The 18832-nt window shown below is 39.7% G+C and overlaps 1 protein-coding gene across 4 annotated transcripts in view; it reads right to left on the minus strand.

Moving 5' to 3' along the window:
• Positions 1-18832, minus strand: part of CACNA2D3 (calcium voltage-gated channel auxiliary subunit alpha2delta 3) — a 774612-nt gene that overhangs the window by 147252 nt on the left and 608528 nt on the right. For all 4 annotated transcript variants that reach the window (XR_013229020.1, XM_077325515.1, XM_077325514.1 and 1 more), the window contains 4 exons: positions 15699-15782; positions 3883-3954; positions 3545-3606; positions 1833-1900 (listed from right to left, as the gene is read on the minus strand). Coding sequence is in view for 3 of the 4 variants with exons in the window: in XM_077325515.1 (XP_077181630.1) it covers positions 1833-1900; positions 3545-3606; positions 3883-3954; positions 15699-15782 (286 nt within the window). In the remaining variant the exon portion in view is untranslated. The remainder of the gene's footprint in view (positions 1-1832; positions 1901-3544; positions 3607-3882; positions 3955-15698; positions 15783-18832) is intronic.

The raw sequence follows: 18832 nt of genomic DNA on the forward strand, positions 1-18832 counted from the left end.
TTGTAAGTCTGATGCAAGTTTAGTTCTTTCTGATTTATATTCCAAGGAGCATGGATAGAGGACAAATCTGCCAGATCATTAGTAGGTGTCTATTGCTAAATAAGACTTATTTCTTGGGCTGGTTTCATTTCTTTTTCTCCCAATACCTGTACCTTCCCACAAACCTGCAACACTTCCAAAATTCCAGAATATATAGTTTTGTTATTCCTAGAATTCTGCAAGTGTTTTGCATTGTTTTGGGTGTCCCTCAGCCAAAATGAAACTATTAATTTCAGGTATGGTTTTGGCTCAAGTATATCCAACTGCAACTGCCTGGGTGCATCCACTACTAACGAAGCCTATACTGGATCCAGTACCTATTGACCAGTCTCACTTGTTCCATCCTTGAACAAAGAGTCTGAATGAGTGGGCAGTGGCTGAACAACTTCGAGCTTTCCTGAATGAAGCAGATCATTTGGATCTTTTCCAATCTGGGCTCAGACCTTGTTATGGGAGTGAAGCAGGCTTGGATGTCCTGGTGGATAACCTGTACTGGCAAATGGACAGAGGGAGTACAACTCTGTTGATATTCCTGGACCTCTCAATCACTTTCTAGACCATTGATCATGGTATCCTCCTGAGCTGCCTTTCTTAGCTGGGACAGGGAGGCACTGTTTAGCAGTGATTTCAGTGTTACTTGGAAGGTAGGTTTCAGAAGGTTGTACCAAGGGCCCTTGGTCAATAGGATCCTCTGTGCTTTTCACCATCTACATGAAGCTGCTGAGTGAGGTCATCTGGAGATTTGGGCTGAACTCTATCTCCTGCTTCCAGTGGATCCCAGGGAGCCTGTAGAAGCTCTGGACTGATGTTTGGAGGCAGTTTTGGACAGCAAGCAGACTACTAACCTGAAGAACAATCCTAACAAGATGGAAGTGCTATTGATGATTGAAAGGTCTGGTCAGGAATTTAAGCAGTTGCCCATTCTGGAAGAGGTTGCATTCTCCTTGGAAAAAAAAATAGCTCTGTAGTCTGGGGTGCTCTTGAAAGCAAACTTATTACCAGATGATCCATGACAGCTATAGCTTTGACTGGTTAGCCAGCTGCAGACTTTCCTGGAAAGAAAAAATCTGACCACTGTGGTGCATACCTTGGTTATATCTAGATTAGATTATTTCAACATAATCTACATGAGGTTGTACTTTAAACTTCAGGAACTTCAATTGGTGCAGAATGCTGTAGCCAAGATATTGACTGGAGTGAATCATAGTGACCCTATACTTCCAATTCTGGCCTATCTACACTGACATCTAAACTGTTTCTGGGCACATATTCTGTGTCATGTGTAAAGAGAGCCAGTTTGGTGTAGTGGTTAGGAGTACGGACTTTTAATCTGGAATGCTGGGTTCGATTCTGCACTCCCTCGCATGCATCAGCTGGGTGATCTTGGGCTCGCCATGACACTGATAAAGCTGTTCTGACCAAGCAGTGATATCAGGGCTCTCTCAGCCTCACCCACCTCACAGGGTGCCTGTTGTGGGGAGAGGAAAGGGAAGGCGACTGTAAGCCACTTTGAGACTCCTTCGTGTAGAGAAAAGTGACATATAAGAACCAACTCTTCTTCTTCTTCTTCTTCTTCTTCTTCTTCTTCTTCTTCTTCTTCTTCTTCTTCTAAAGGTGTCACATGTAAAGGTTGAGGCCAATAATTCAGTTAACCATGATAAAGTCAGAACTGTGCAGATGAAGGCTGAACAATACATTAATACATTGCTCAAGAGATCACATGATTTTGATCTACTGCAGTTCCACATTTAAACCAATTTGTAGAAAATTTGATTAAATAATTAAAAGATTACCTTCTTCTATTGAAACATTTCCTCTGAAGAAATATTTGCCATGTCCTTTAGAAAGAGCGACACCTAAACTGTGCAGATAAACAAAAAATAGACCATGAAATCTGTGGGACAAACACGGGTATAAAATATACGGAATTTCCCTTTTTTTTTTTTTGTAACTTTCTGTTTTAGAAACTATTTAGGTTTGTCCCCAAAAGCTCATTTTTCATATTTATTGCTCATCATCAGTGCCAGTTCAAATCTGTTGGGCTAGCAGGAAGAGGCTGTTATATATTTCCATTACTACAACAATCATTCATTATCTGACAAGGTAAAATGCAACTCCACTAAGGTCAATGCTGTTTTTCCAGGGACTCCCATCTTCAGCCAAGTTTGAATATGCATATAACCATAGAGGGAGTCAGGTCATTTGTAGAGAAAAGGAGCCCTTATTGACAGTGTGAGTCAACTGAACCACTTAGAGAATTTAAGAATGTGACAATGTGGGTCTTCTGACATTTTCTTTTTTCTTATGATGGCAACTGATTTCACATGTGGCAACTGACAGAACTAATTAGATGTTGCCTGATGCAACATCTACTGAATTGACAAGTACCAATGCTTTAATGTATAAGATAACTTGTTCCAGAGATAAAAAGCTAATGAATCCTTTATTTCAGTTATGACTGGATAACAACCATTGGTGATTGTCTCCATTCTGTTCAGGAGACTAGAGACTCTATTAAGTCAAGGTTTAAATGTAGAATATGTAGAATATTAGGAGAATGGAAAGCATTCAAAGCTTTTCCCATTGTTTGGCCAGTGGGCGTTTGAAAGACTCATGAGTTACATTAGCTTGAGTCTTTGTAAACCATCTTAATAAATAGTCCATTTACCCAGAACTGCGTAATTTGTATTCATTGTGGTATCACTCTACCACATATGAAACTTGTCTGTGTCATAGCCAGGACTAGTTGCTCACCAAGTCAAACCCCTTCATTGAGTACAATTTATGCTGTCTTCATGAATGGCAAATGAGCTGCTACATTATTCCTTGCATTCATTTACATCATATGAAGAATACAGTAAAAATATCCAATGGGGTCAAAAATCCAAAATGCTATTACTATTATATTAGTGTGCATATTCAGCATGTAATTAGTTGCATGGATGATAATGGTTGGGATCCTACATCTCCTTCAGGTAGAATGAGTCTTGCTCCATCCAAGGAAGGCTTCCTTCCTTAGAGATCCCTCATTTACCAAAAGGAAATTAATGGATCTAACCCATATATGAAAACTGAATATCAAGCCTCTCCTCCCATGTAAATATTTGTTTCAGACTTTCAATGTAAGTCTTGATAAAGACTCACCATTACATAGCAACTCTGTGGAGAACATGGGGTCCGTGATACAACATCACAGACTCTGCAAGCAGGGCAGCTCATTCTCTTCAATGGCAGTGAAAGTTTGGTGCATAGACAAGAACGCATACCAATGGCTTTACCCAACACTGGAGAGATTGGGCTTGGATGATGTCCAGAGTTTGCCTGTCAAAAATTCCCCTTCTCTGCTTTAAACCTGAAAAGGCATGCTAGAAAGCCCTTCTTCTTTTCAGCATTGTTCAGGGATATTTTATTGTCATCCCCTTCGGATGAGTTTTTAATGAGCTCACAAAGTTCGCACAAATGTAACTGCCCAATGAAATGTTCCATTTATTACAGCCAGCCCTACCTGAAAGGAGTCCCTTTGATGTCTGTGTAATAGTAGTCATTTGTCATCACCAAAACCCGCTTCTAGATTTAGAGGGGGGAGGAAAAAACCTGAAGGTTTGTTATGAGAAGCTCGCAGAGTTAAATACAAAAGTAAAGTTATAATCTATGGCAAGATTGATAGCAACATACAGTCAGTATACATGCAAACATGCAGATGTTTATACATGACTCACAATTAACAAGCACATGAGAAATAATTTATCAGCACTAATTTTCTGCTCCAAATAGATTATTTAAAGTTGCTTTCTGCATTGAGCTGAGTTTACATTAAGCTGGAAGAATATTTCTATACAATACCCCCTTGTCCACTGTTTTCTTCACTTCCATGGAGAATTTTGCCGTTTTCCGATTCACCATTGCATTACGAAGCTTAAGTAAAAATATATACACATGTATAATCAAACAAGAATCTAAAAAAAAATAGATCATCTCATTAAATATATGTCATTATTTTAATCCCATTTCCCCCAAGTATTTTGAAAAAATTATGTTTTTTCCACATACCTAACTAAAGGGACAAATACATCAATCCATCTTTGTTATCATCATGCATTTTACTTTGTTTTGTACCACTTTACCACTGTTTGTACCACTGTTTTTATAGAATAAAGTCAAATGAAAAATACATATTCGTTCCTCTATGGGTTATGATTTTACAGAATGAGTTACAAGTGAAATTCTCTTGGCGACTACGTCTAAGCCTAGAGATCCTATCAAGGGATATGAAGAGATCATATCAAGGTATCTAGACTTCTGGTTTCTAGGATTTTGGATTAAATCAAGGAACTTTTTCATCTTTGATATTTAAGCCATTTTAGGGCTCAAATTGGATGAGATCCAAAAGACCTAGGATTTGTATCTTAACAGCTAATTATCAGTCCCAGCAGCTACTTTGAAGGATTTGAAAAGGTTGCTGGATAAAGAGTATTTGACCCCCTTCCTTCTGTGTTTGTAACTGGAATTATCCTTTAAAAAAACACAGAAGCTCACAAACAGATATTCCCTATCCTGTTGTTTTCCTGCCCATTTCCTCTGGCCTTTCCTCCATACTCCTGTGCCACCAAGTCATTTTCACATTTTTTTTTTAAAACACTTGAATATCATCATAATTTTATAAAAATTCTGTATAGTATGTCTTTCCCTTTGTCTTTCCACAACAAAAGGGCTAGAGATACATTTTTAGAAAATTGGGGGGAGAGGGGCTGGGATCAGATAACCTGTACAAAGACTGGTTACAAAGTTATAAAGATATACAATTGGCAATTTTTTTGTGGTAGGGGGAGAACAGCAGCTATGGGGACAAAAACACTACAGATATAATATAGGACAATTAGGATTTGGAAACAGGCTGAATACTCCTGTTCCTCTACTTCTTTCTCCTCTGAATTCTATTCTCTCCTTTTCACCATTGCTTGGTATTGCATAATGTACTCCTAAATTCCAGTTTAGAGTCCCTAAAGGACTATTCCTGAGGTGCATTAACCCAATGCTCATGCATTACAACAAACTAGGGACAGAACCAAATTTCACAAGCTTGCTGGTTTGCTTTGAATCTCCCAATGTGGCTTATGCTTCTTCCATGTGCCAATTAAAATTATTAGTCTTGATTTTTTCAGCATTTTCAGTTTCCTTGTATAATGTTTCCATAAAACATATTGCAACTTTCAACACTGTTAGTGTCTCAGTAAATCAGTATTCTATATATCTTTGTATAAATGTCATACATTGTACATATAAATCCCATATACATTGCATAAAATGCATAAAAGATACAAATGAATCATCATACTAACAACATAAATGTGAGGACAGCAAACATGCACAGTGACAACATGTAGAAACAAAAGGGAATGAAAAAGGGCATATTCATATAACCCTACATCAAAGCAGAGTAATTGGAGACAACAGAAATTTATTTGAAGGACAGGGGGATTGCACAATATCATAGCTTTTATCTTGTGTTTCCATCAACATACTTCCTCCTATTTCAGTATCTTTTTTAAAAAATAGGACAGCTCAATCTTTAGCTTTATAGGCTACGAGCAAAATAAATAAATACATTTTTTCATACCCTCCTGGAACCAAAATCCTCAGAGATTCTTGTGGGGAAGCTATGCCAGCTTAATCCATTAAAAACATGCTTTGATATGTAAACTAGACACTCCCTAAGACATTCCATTCTATATTTTGTCCTACAAGCAAAAGTAGGATATATCTTCCTTCTTTCTGTTTCATGGTGCCTGTTGTAACCAGTGCCAAAGATGGAGCTCTCTCATAGGAAAAATAGCCTTTGGTATTACTCTGCAATGGGCTACTAAATCAGAACTTGAAACAAACAGAGAGTTTCCTGTACAAGTAAAATCAAAAGGATTTTAATCACTTTAGTGAATTTCTTGGGGGGGGGAGGGGGCGGGTTCCTCCCTTTCTTATTTGGAATTTACATATAACATGAATTCAAGTTGTTATTCCAGTTATTTATTTGTTCATTCATTCATAAATTCCTTCCTTCCTTCCTTCCTTCCTTCCTTCCTTCCTTCCTTCCTTCCTTCCTTCCTTCCTTCCTTCCTTCCTTCCTTCCTTCCTTCCTTCCTTCCTTCCTTCCTTCCTTCATAAGAAGAAGAAGAAGAGTTGGTTCTTATATGCCACTTTTCTCTACCCAAAGGAGGCTCAAAGTGGCTTACAGTCACTTTCCTTTTCCTCTTCCCACAACAGACACCCTGTGAGGTTGGTGAGGCTGAGAGAGCCCTGATATCACTGCTCGGTCAGAACAGTTTTATCAGTGCCGTGGCAAGCCCAAGGTCACCCAGCTGGCTGCATGTGGGGGAGTGCAGAATCGAACCTGGCATGCCAGATTAGAAGTCCACACTCCTAACCACTACACCCAACTGTTGGTAGTTTAAATATGCAAAGGTGCACAGTACCAGCTGCCTAAAGAATAAATAGCTTTATTGAGAATTGAAGCAACTTTAAGAGAGGAGAGAGTTCTAGCAGTCTGACTAACTGTTCTTCTTCATCTAAAGCCCAACAGGGAAGAAATGTTCTCAAAGGAGCAGGAAGTCAAGACACAGGAGAAGATTATTTGAAAATACTAGGAAGTTCCTAGTTGAAATATGCTAACTACTTATCTCCTCTGATGCCTTCTATAAAATATTCTACGGCCATTTCCACAAGAAGGGGTAAAACTTGAGTGGCTTCCTGCTTACGAACATCGGATAATGAATCTCATATATGCAGCCCTCCTCATGGGGAGACCCCTCATGCATTTTCCCTCTGCCCCGTTGCAGCTTTTTGCCTCCTGATAAGGCTGCAAGGGAAAGCAATACAAACTTCTCCCTCAGTTCCTTAGTTTGTCAATCACAGTAAGCCACCAATCACAACACAGCAGTTATCTTGTGGACTGAAACTTTCTCCTCCCCAGCCCCGAATTTTTTTTAAGGCGCTTACACGTTGCTATGCAGTAATGCCACAAGACAGATGTATTTTTAATAGAAATCAACACTGTCCCATTTAATACTGACCAACAGGCAAGAGCTGGTGAAGGAGGTGGGGACCCTAGGGGGAAGTGACCATGTCCTCATAGAATTCCTTTTGAGATGGGGAGCCAAGGAAGCTTGTAGCCAGACGCCGATGTTGGATTTTCGTAGGGCAAACTTTAATAAACTCAGAGGCATTATGAGTGTCATACCATGGATGAGAATGCTGGAAGGGAAGGGAGCATGTGAAGGGTGGGCGCTACTCAAACAAGAGCTATTGCATGCTCAATCAATGACTATCCCAGAAAAACGAAAACACTGCAGGAGCTCTAAGAAGCCTATTTGGATTAACAGAGAACTTCAAGAGGAACTAAGAAAGAAAAGGAAAATGTTCAGGAAATGGAGGGAAGGACAGAGCTCTAAAGAAGAGTACCTACAGGTTACTAGGCACTGTAGATCATTCATCAGAAAGGCCAAAGCTGAGAGTGAGCTAAGATTGGCCAGGGAAACCCATTGTAACAAGCAAAGATTTTTCAGTTATGTGAGGAGCAAACGTAAAGTAAAGGAGGCAATAGGTCCACTGTTGGGTGCGGATGGACAAACTCTAACGGAAGATGCAGAGAAAGCAGAAAGGCTTAGTGCTGTTTTTTCCCACAGGTCAAAGTGTTTAGTCACAACTAGAGATGGCCGTAACCAAAGGATAGTGTCTGGGTGGCAGGTTAACATGGATAGAGAGGTTGTCGAGAGGCATTTAGCTGCATTAGGTTTTGTGAGCTCCCCAGTAAATTAATCACTTTCACTACAATTGGTATTGTTAATAATTTGAGTAAAAATAATATCATTAATTGGGTTTGTTTTTATAAGGCTTATATTTCTTGTATCTGGCATTACAATTTTTGGCACAAATGGCCCAGCCCAACAAAGTAACATTTATATCAGAATTATATCACCCCTTGTAACAAATACATTTGACACCTTTGAACCAGACTCTTAAATTACCTTAACTGGCTACTGATTAGTTTCCAGGTGGAAGGAAGGAAGGAAAAGGAAGGAAGGAAGGAAGATTGCAAAGTTTCACTGCACTTATACCATCCTTGTAGCTTGACACATCTAAGAAAACAGAGGGTGTCATTGCCAGATCAGGACTGGAAAGACCTGGGTTCAAATTCCTACTCAGTTACAAAAATGTCGAGGACTTGGGACCAGTCACTCTCACTCTACCCCACAACATGGTTGACAGAATAAAATGGAGGTAGGAAAAAGCATGTTGGCTGCTCTGGGCTCCTTTTAAGTAAGAGTAGAATGTATGTGAGAAGACAAGAATCTTGAAGATAAAGTTATGTGCATGTAAATTATCATCAGAATTACCATCATTCTCTGCCAAATCCCTATCTGCCAACAGCTTTACAACTATTGTCACTTGGGCACCCAACAGCTTCATTCAACAGATTTTCTTAGAAAAAAGTAAAAGCACATTCTTAGCTGTAAATATACAACCCAATGAAGTAGATTACCTGCCAAATTTCAGGCGAATGGGAGAAATACCTGGGGGATTTCTGCACCCCTTAAAAATAGTGAAATACTTACCTTTCATTGGTATTATATTCCCAGCGCCTCCATATGACATTGCCAACATGCAGCATCTCGGCAGTAAATGACCGGCTACATCCTCTATTTTAGAGCACCAGTTGTAGAATCACAAAAAGTGGATTCACCAACCTTGCGCTATCTAATGAAGAGCAAACAGCAGCTCACCAGCCAAAGAAAGGTATGGCGGTGAAGAAGCACTATCTCTGGCTCCAATGTCCCACCCTCGCACCTGCCTTCTTCTCCTCTTTCCCAGGGATGGGGTTTGTTTTTTTTAAGTGAATGGCCTGGAGCAACGAATAGGCATAAAAGCGAGCAGGCAAAGCCAATAATTATTTTTACTAAAAGTTGTCACACAGAGCATGCCTCTCTAAAGTCCCCCCCCCCCAAAAAAAAATCAGGAATGAGATTTTTTTTTAAATATCAAGACTCATGATTCCATAAGGGGTGGCAATAAAAAATGCACTATGCATCAATGATTAGATGCATAGGCATTTCAATGGAAAATAATTTAATTTTAAAAATTAGCGGGCTTTGTGGGCCCTTTAAAACATTGAGAAAGGGTATCAGTTGCCTGGCTTGATTGACAGGTAGATGAGAGTCACATGTAAAGTGCGCTGTTCTCTTCTGCTATTTCAAGTGAAAAGGCGTCAGATAAGAGCAAGACAGGAAAAAGGTGAGGAGAGGCCGGGAGGTACAATTATACTTAGTGTTACACCATTTGGCTGGCATAATGCTATTTTTACAAATGTGTGGAAATGACCCTGGATTTTACCAGGAGTGGGATTTTCAGGCATTCTGATCACAGAATATGGTTTTCCTTCAGCTTCTGCTAATCTAGTATAATACAGTCCTGAAGTGCCTTAAGTGTTGATCTCCTTCCACAAAGTAGCTTATCCAACTCTTCCCTAGGGCAGATTTAGGTACAAGGTGAAGATTTATTTTTAAAACAATTTTCTAATTAACATTTTTTAAATTAATGTCTCCCCACTGTTTTCTGCTGATTTATTAAATAAATATTACTGTATATGAAAAAAGGCAGAAAATAAGAAGACAATTGAAGGTGAGGACAAGGCAGAACCTTCTTCGGGATGGTTTGCATTCCAGCATCTGGACCCAGACAAGAAGGACCCTTATTTTTCCTTGACAATTTGCAGACATTGTCCCCTGAAGCCCTGTGCTGGATTTCTTGGAGAGGGTGTGCATGGTGGGGGAGGAGCTGCCAAAGCTTGTAACTAAAAATATCTGGTTTTTATTTTTGTGAAGAATTTGAGCATGGCTGACCTGCTGAAAACTGCAATGTTTGCAGCTCTTTAAATTTAATTCTTGGCCATCTAGATTTGAGTTAACAATCTTACTCTTCAGTCAGCGAGTGTAAAAGAATAATTTTTCGCTGGAGGCATGTATAAAATAAAACATATATTTTACTATAGGCTTTTAAAAAAAACAATGTGTAATGGGCAATTCTGGAAATATTTTCCCTTTTTAACTTTTTGTGGTTTTGGACTTGGAGAGCTGGTCTTAATTACCAATCTACTTTTTAACATTTAAAGAACTGCTCCATTTATCTTTAACATGTTTCTCATTTTTCTCCATTTCAGGATCTGCAGTATTCCAAGACCCACTCCCCACACAGCCCTCAGGGAAGTTGCAGATTTACAAAAAGGGCCTCCAAAACCCTCGTAGCTTTTAAGATCAAGTATGCATGTGGGAATTGATTTTTTTTTACCCTGTGAATATGTTTCTTGGCTTTGTAGCACAGTTTTTCATCTAGTCTGTAGACTTCTGCTTTGCTGCCTTAGTATGGTTCAAATTGATATGAGTGCACACTTCTCTTTTTTTAGTGTCAGCAAGTATGATGCATAAAAAGAGGGAAAATCTACTCATACATTGCAGCCAGTGTTTATAGTGCCTTACATACAGTGAGCTTACAATCCAAAAAATTGACATCACGAAAACAACAAAGGGAACAGAAGGTCGAGGTGAAGGTAAAACAGGAGAAGAATGTGTGTTCTTTACAGTTGCATCAACTTTGTCTTTATTTCAGTGGGGTCTTGTCTGTTTCAGTGGAGGTTAAATGGTTATGCCAAAGACCCCATTTAAAAAGGTGAATTTTTCACTATTAAAGGATTTTAAAAATATCTTCAGTCATTATTATTACTCCTGAAAGGCCCTCATTATATTCACAATAGCAGTGAAACCAGGGTTTTTAACGTTTTTGGGGAACTCTCAGGGTTTGCAGAAAAATATAACTTTTTAAGTTAACCAACAGTTGGTTGGTGCTTGTTCTGGCTCAGTTATATGATGGCTAACACCAGGGATGGTGCTAGGCCTGGCTCAGTTTGACATAAGAACATAAGGACCTTTTCTGCATGGCGGAGGCTGTGCCAGGCTGCCACCAGCTTTTTGCACTTAAGCAACTTAAATAGCTGCTGAACGGATTTGAATATAAACATGGAAAGAGCAGCTCAGATCAACAGCCATTAATTATGATCTACTTACTTGAACACCAAAAGGCAGGATCCTTTTTTTAAGCACAGCCTTTAAATATCACAGATTTGTATAATTTAGTGCTGAATTAACTATGGCTGCATCTACCCAGTAAGCCACCAGTTTCTTTTTTCCCCTGCAGTGCCATGGAAGGCCTTTGTGAGGTTGTATACAGAGATGTTATTCAGGTTGATTCAGCCTGAACTGAGTATACCCCCCCCCCCCCGAATCATTGGGTCATTATAGTGATTTGGGTTCCTACAATTTGTGAGCCCATCCAACAGGTGATGCTGCGGAGAACCGGCTCTCTGCTGCATCAGCTGATCCTGTTAGGCAGGGTTTTAAAAACCTTTCTGATGCTGGAGGGAGGCGGTTCTCTACAACATCAGACCGGGTCTTGAAGAGAGAAAGACCTCTGCAAACAGCCAGATTTCACAACATCAGATGGAGTCTGCTGGAGATACTTTTAAAGCTGCTTGGCAGCTGCTTTTAAAACAGATGGAGTCTGCTGGAGATACTTTTAAAGCTGCTTGGCAGCTCTCTCCAAGAGCTATTCAGGGAACCTGAATCAACTCAAACTGATTTCCAAATTGATTTGAGTTCAGCAATTTGGCTTCCAAATAAAGAGGAGAATAGCAGCTCAGCTTAACAATACTGGAAAAGAACTCAGATCAGCACTGATTCAGGATTTGTTTTTTTTTGGGGGGGGGAGGGGGTATTTTAAGCTGAACCACACCTGCCTGGTTATATATATAATGCCGAGTTATAAGGGGAAACATGCAGACAGCTTCAAATGAACTCTTTAAAACAAATTAAAGCTTGCACTTGTGGCAATACATCATTAGGATGCTCATTCACAGTAGTGCAATAATAATGGCTGATTTTTAAAATAGGCGGTAATCTGGGTAAACATGTGGCCATGACTGCATGAAAAGCAAATTGCACTGTACCTCACTGCTAGGTCAGTGAAACATCTCATTGAACAGCCTTGAATGGTTGACGAACAGTCTGTCAAAAATGATTCCCCACTTGCAGCTGGCCAACCTACAGGTTTTTGACCATTCTTATTTTGGTCAAAGAGTTGGATTTTCTTTACAAATCTCTAACCACAATGGTTTAGATTCTGGTCTAGCTCAGAATCCCCAAGACAAGGTCCAGAAAATGAATCAAATATGTTTTCTCATTTTGCCATTCTGTACAGTTCTGTACAGGAAAGGAATATTCTTTCCTGCAGTAACAATAAGGTCTGGGAAGGGGGAGGGGGGGAATGTCCTCCTGAGCAAGGCTCCTGATTACAGCTTTCTTCTTTGGTTTCATAGAAATCAATGGTAGATTTCCTCCAGACATTCCAAGACTGTGCCAAATTCCATTTGAAGCTGGCTCAGAAAAATAGAATTAAGGTACTCTGTTAGAGAAGGAGGCTGTAATCAGTAACGCTAAATATGCAGGGTGAATACTGGTTCCCTCCTATCCAGATTTTAAGCTAACTGTAGTGGAAAGAATGCTTCCCTTACTCTTGCGATGACTGCATCTCTTTCTTTTTTCCCTACACACTTTAGTGTAGCAAATGTTACATGGAAATGATTAAACAAAAGCCCTGGAGGTTCTGGTGAGGGCTTGAGGGACTTTCAGGGAACGTTGGCACTTGTGATATCTGAATTCCACAACTAAAGAATTCCACTTGAAATCTAATTTTAAAATCAACCTGAGTTAAATTGTTAAAGAAGATCAGAATAAGGTGAAACATAAGAAGAAGAAAAATTACACTTTTGGGGTAGCAAAGTTGTTGGTAGAAAATACAGGGGGGGGGGAGTTAGAATTTGGTGGACAGTAATTACATAAAGGCAAGACTATGAAAAGACAAGAAGTAACCAATAGGAAAGATCAACTTTGCTAAACTGTTTTATTCGCAAATGGAATTGGGAGGGCTGCAGAGAAATACTTTGCAAGGAAAAAAAACCCTTCAGTCAGAGAAAAAAACAATACTGAGAAATGACTACACCAGAATACTGACAGTACTCCAGAGGCAGCCGTACGTGATGAATCCCAGATTTCACAAAGACGTGACACAATAAATATGGGAACCTTCCATTGATATATTCTAAACCTCTCCAAAAATGAGTACAGTTTGGAAGGGTAGAGAGATGCTAATGTAATGCTGATATTTGAGAAGGGTGCTAGGGAAGATCTATGAAAATTCTGACATGCAAGCATGACTTTAGTCAATGTGGACATTATGGGAAAAGCCAAATAACAGTAACTGGAAGGAGCACACCTGGAAAGTTGCGATTTAATTAAGGACAGTCAGCATGGATTGGCCCTGAACGAATCATGCCTAACAAATCTGATTTATGGAGGAAGAAACAGAAAGACCAGGCAAAGGTTAAGATGTGGACATAAGGAAAACTTTGGATACAGTATTGCTGGAAAAAAATGACATGTGAAGTATGGCACAGTGGGAACTGTGGAGATACTGGTTATATGACTAAGAAATGAACATGGTCTACTGACACTACTGAACTGCCCAGATCAGCACATGTCTAATTTTAGGTGCTAAGATGATCCTTCACTTTTGAATTCTATGGTTTGGACTGAGATCAAAAGAGAGTAGTTCTTTTCAGCTGTGGCATCAGTAAAAGGCAAGCTTCTTCAGGAGGAGAGAGGAGAGAGAGTGGGAGAGAAAGGGAAAGGAGAGAGAGTGTGCATAATAGCAAAATTTAATTAGTGGTGTATGGATATGCCCTTTTTCATTCCTTCTGTATGCTATCAGCCTTTTCAGTTTGCCAGTTTTTTGCAGCTGCTGTCTCTTATTGGCTTGTTGTTTCAGAACTTTTTTACACCATATATTTACAACAACAACAACAACAACAACAAGCCACCCTTTCAAAATGCAGGGTGGATGACAATAAAATCCACATACAAGTTTAAAATTATTTAAACAATTGCAATATACAAATGACCCCTCTAAAATGATCCGCTCCAGACAGCAGGGTCCTCTAGCATAAGGTGACCAGATTGTCCCCCTTTTGGAGGGACATCTGGGAGCACCTGGCAAATTGTACTTATGTTGAAATTATTTTTGCATTCTATGCGTTCTATGAACCTTTTTGTTGCTCCATATAGACCAATTTTTTAATCAAGAACCCCCCCCCCTGGTCAATGGTGTCCTGCTTTACCAATGTTAAAATCTGGTCACCTTACTCTAGCAGGGAGCCTCCTTCTCCTAGCAGTGAGGCCAGCTTCTTTTGGAGGATGTTATTGTGGGCCTCAACCATAAGCTTGGTGGAGCAGCTCTGTCTTACAGGCCTTCTGGAACTGATTAGGGCCCTGCAGGGCCCTTAGCTTTCCGGGGAGCTTGTTCCAACAGGCTTGGGCCAGGGCCAAAAACACCCTGGCCCTGGTTGAGGCCAATTTGACCTCCTGTAATAGGAGGGGGAAATGACTGAAGGAAATATAGATGTACACAAGGGAGACATGAACAAAATGAGAATTTTGAGTTGAAACAGTAGGGCTTATGGAAGCTGGACACATCCCTAAATGTATGGAACATTTTATAATGAAGGACGTACCCTGCCTCTGAAGAGACAGTGGTCCTGGCAGCAGTTCCTCATTCATCCTACACATGTTGTGGGTTGGTAATCCTGCTGATGGATCCATACTAGGACTTCCCTCAGCAGCAAAACATCCCAATTATTTAGAATAGTTTTTTGATTAGCTGTCACATTTGTGATAACTTTTAGAAACTCAAGATGCAGGGAAATTAATCTTGTGATATCAGGATTGCTAAAACCTCCCTGGCCACCAGCAGGGGATAGGTGCAGAAAGGTTGCCATATCCAGGTTGGAAAACTCCTGGAGATCTGGGGATAGAGTCTGGGGAGGACGGGGACCTCAGCCATAGAGTCCACCCTCTAAAACAACCATTTGCTCAAAGAGAACTAATCTTTGCAGTCTGGGGATATACTGTAATTCTTGGGAGCTCAAAGCTACAAAAAGAGCTGCATAGGTATTTTGAACTTCAGTTTTCCTCATAAACTCCAATTTTCCTTATACCAGTCAAACTCTCCATCTACTACATTACTCCTGCTAGAATATGCTTCTTTCTGTAGTAGTTGGCATCCAGGCTCTGGCCTCTAGATGTTTTGTCTGCTCCCCTCCTACACTAGATTTACCATGACCACTGTTGGTTTTGGCTTATAGCAGCAGGTTCTCCCCCTCTCCCTATTCTTTAGCCCTTTCCCCACACTATTAATGAGCAGCAGGAACAAGTAAAGCAAAAGAATACTAGGATTCATGTTGCTTGTTACGAGGCACTACACTAGACTACCACCAAGCAGGGATTGGTGGTATGTGTACTTCTCTGATAACCAAGAAGCAACAAATAGCAGCATCCGAGTGTGATGAAAGAGGAGTATATGCTAATATGAAAAAGAGTCAATACAAAATTATACGGTAAAAATACATTTTGAATGTAATGTCATTTCCCCTTCCTGATAGCAGTCCAGAAGCCATCTTTGCTACCTGTAATAAACGTAACAAAATTTTGTGACAAAATCAGACTCACCACATCATCCCTGTCTTCCCATTCAACCTCAGAAAGATCAACACTGCTATAGTTTGGTTTTCTTCGCTTTTTTCCTTCTTCATACTAGAGTTGGGAGGGAAAAAAAGTTTTGAACATATGGGTGTAGTTCATTTAAATAAAGTCAAAGTCTCTTACTAGATTCAAACATTACTATTAGTCAGTATTTAGGGACCACCAATGATTTCCAGCATTTTCTTCAGATAATGCTAAATATAGAAAGTATTGCACAAGTGCTTCCTAAAGTGTGACTCCTTGAGACTGTGGCAAGGGTTTTCTTTTAAGCTGACTTTGCATTTTCCACAACCAACACACCTAACAATTGACAATTAAACTCATGAACCTGCACAAGCAGGAACAAATTACTGTGGAGACCTAATAAAATGACTTTGCATCGTACACTCAACAGAGACATTGTACTTAACTGCACCATATGGAAAGTATGTGGGACCTTGGCCTCAGAGTTTACAGAAGACATCATGAGCCAGCTCTTGCAGCCACACAGGATGTTCTATTTCCTACAGTCTTATTATTTAAAAGTTTATATATTTCTCTTGAAACAAGATAAAGTCCGACTTCTGTGAAGATCGGTGTTAATGTCTACTGATACTACATTTTATCTGTTCTTTCAGGGTAGTGGTGGGGATTCTAAAAACCACACTCAAAAGGAAGTATTGTTTTAATCATGGCTGTTGCTACACTGTAAATCTCCTTCTTTAAAATAAACATCTCATGATGACAAATGAGTTTGACACTTGCATGGTCATGATATAGGAAAATTTTGCCCCCTGCTGCATATCAGTACTAAGAAACCCCTCTAGCAGAAACTAACATATGCTTCTAAGGCATGGATTAAAGCTGTATGTCTACATTTACCAGTAGGTAAATCAACACATTGTTATCAGTTTAAAGTACATACATTAGTTTGCTCGGTCTTAAAATTAAGATTATGCCATATCCAGAGTGGAGGAGATCCATTTAAAAAACTGTTCTCTGGCACAAAGCTGTGGATTTCTGTAAAGAAATCTAGCTGCCTTTTCAGATGATACTCAATTTCATTTAATCCCTTCACTATAATAAAATGTTGCATTAAGAAAAAAGTTTTAAACATGTTTGTTTTGATGATAGTTGTGCTTTACCATGGACTTCATAGCCTCAGGACCACAGTGCAATAAACGGATGCACAACAGTATGTCAGAGGATCAATATCCTAAAAATACAAACAAGCATCTCAATCTCTTTTATTTCATGCCACCAAAGGGCAAAGACAATACTTTCCCACATTCTTGGACTGTACATTACAGCAGGCCTACTAGAAATCTGAAATTGCAGCTATTCCTGGGCAGATTTTTGGCATTTGATCTTACCCTCAATATGGGTAGTTAAAGGACCGAAGTAGGACGATCATAACTTTTAACCAAAAAGACAGGGATTTCAGAAGCTCAAGATTCCCTCTCTGAGTCAGAGGTAATTTAAGTAGAGCCAAAAAATATTGGGAAGCCCAAAATACCTGTAGAATAAATGAGGCAAGCATGTGGCAGCTTAACCGTCTCACAGTAAAATTCAATGCTTTTGAAAACAGGTCAGCTGAAATGCTGCCCTTTTTCAGCCAGTAAAGAGGTGATTATTTATTTTGAAAATTTATATTATTTACTTCATTTAAACCTTTATCTTCCTTGTTCTCCTTTTTTCCATTCCTTCATCACAATAACTCCGTGAGGTAGGTTAGGCTGATAGCATGTGACTGGCCCATGGGCATCCAGGAAACTTGAGTGGCAGAGTGAAAATCTGAATCTGCCTCTCTGAAATCTAGTCCAACACTCCAAATCAGCTTGACTGGAGGTACTGCTGAAATGTTTTCCAGACTTTGCAATACCAGGAAGTGATGTCAGCTGGCTATGTACCCCTGCCATGCCCCCTAGAAGTGAGGGGAACTTTAACTGGCAAAGATTTAAATGGTCAAGGCCCCTCCCCTTCCCACCCCCTCCAGGCTTAACATTGGCCACTTTGAGAAGGAGTGGGACAACTTGTTCAAATAAGGGTAGATTTTTTTAAATTAAAAAAATATTTTATTTCCTCCTCACTTGGAGCTAAAAACAGCAGGAACACGTTGGGAGAGCTCTCCCCAACTGCCATTTTGAAAACTCCCATGCTGTGGTACCATCGAGGGACCTTTGGGACATCATGTGGTACCATGATACCCTGGTTGAGAAACCCTGCTCTAAATATTATACCATGCAGCAAAGTGTAACAATACCCCAGAAAGAAAGACACAAGATGCCAATATGTGGGTTAACACATTTATTAATGGCTGATTTACATCAATTAACCATTCCCGAATTAGTGAGAGCTGCTGCTAACAAGCAGCCTACTGTGGCTCTCAGTGTTTTGGGTAAGTCTGCAATGGTTAGTCAGTGTTATTGCTGGCTTAGTTTATTCCCATCCTCATCCTCACTTGAATATAAAACAGTAAAAATAATTGCAGGAATTTTGATAAGCAATGTATCGGTCTTGTCCAAAGCTGGTCAAACCATAGTGTTCACATATATTTCTGAAAGCATTCAAACATATAACCCCTTAAATGTTACAAATAGTACTATGGCATGTGGATGAAGTCAGTTGAACCCCCCCCCTCTCACGACTAACATTCACCTTTCACCTGTCTATTGCATTCCTGTGTGGCAATTTTGATTACTCCTGTTTCAGATGGAGAATTCCTCAAACAAGGTAAAAACTAATTTGTCAAAATTACAGCCTGCAACTGTATATTCCCTTATGACTAATATGTACTGTACAGAAACAAACAGTAACAAAACACTGGGGCTGAAGTCGTCGCTTCTGCTAGATTGCTGATTCCAAAACAGTTACTTCTAGATAACTGTGTCTCCCTTCCTCTCTGAATCTTTAAGGTTAATTAGACATTTGCCTCTGTGAATATTGACAAGGCCTGAACAGAATTCTCCTTACCAAGCCTTTAGTGTTTACCAGAGTTGAGAAGAATGGCAAAAGTGGTTTGAGGTGCTTGACTAGTAGGCTGAAGTAGCCAGGCTTGTTTAGTTCAGAAACTGGAGAGGGAATAATCAAAGGATGGATAATAGATTTCAAAATATGCATGA

The sequence above is a fragment of the Paroedura picta genome, chromosome 3 (assembly GCF_049243985.1).
Source record: "Paroedura picta isolate Pp20150507F chromosome 3, Ppicta_v3.0, whole genome shotgun sequence".
Classification (NCBI taxonomy): Eukaryota; Metazoa; Chordata; class Lepidosauria; order Squamata; family Gekkonidae; genus Paroedura; species Paroedura picta.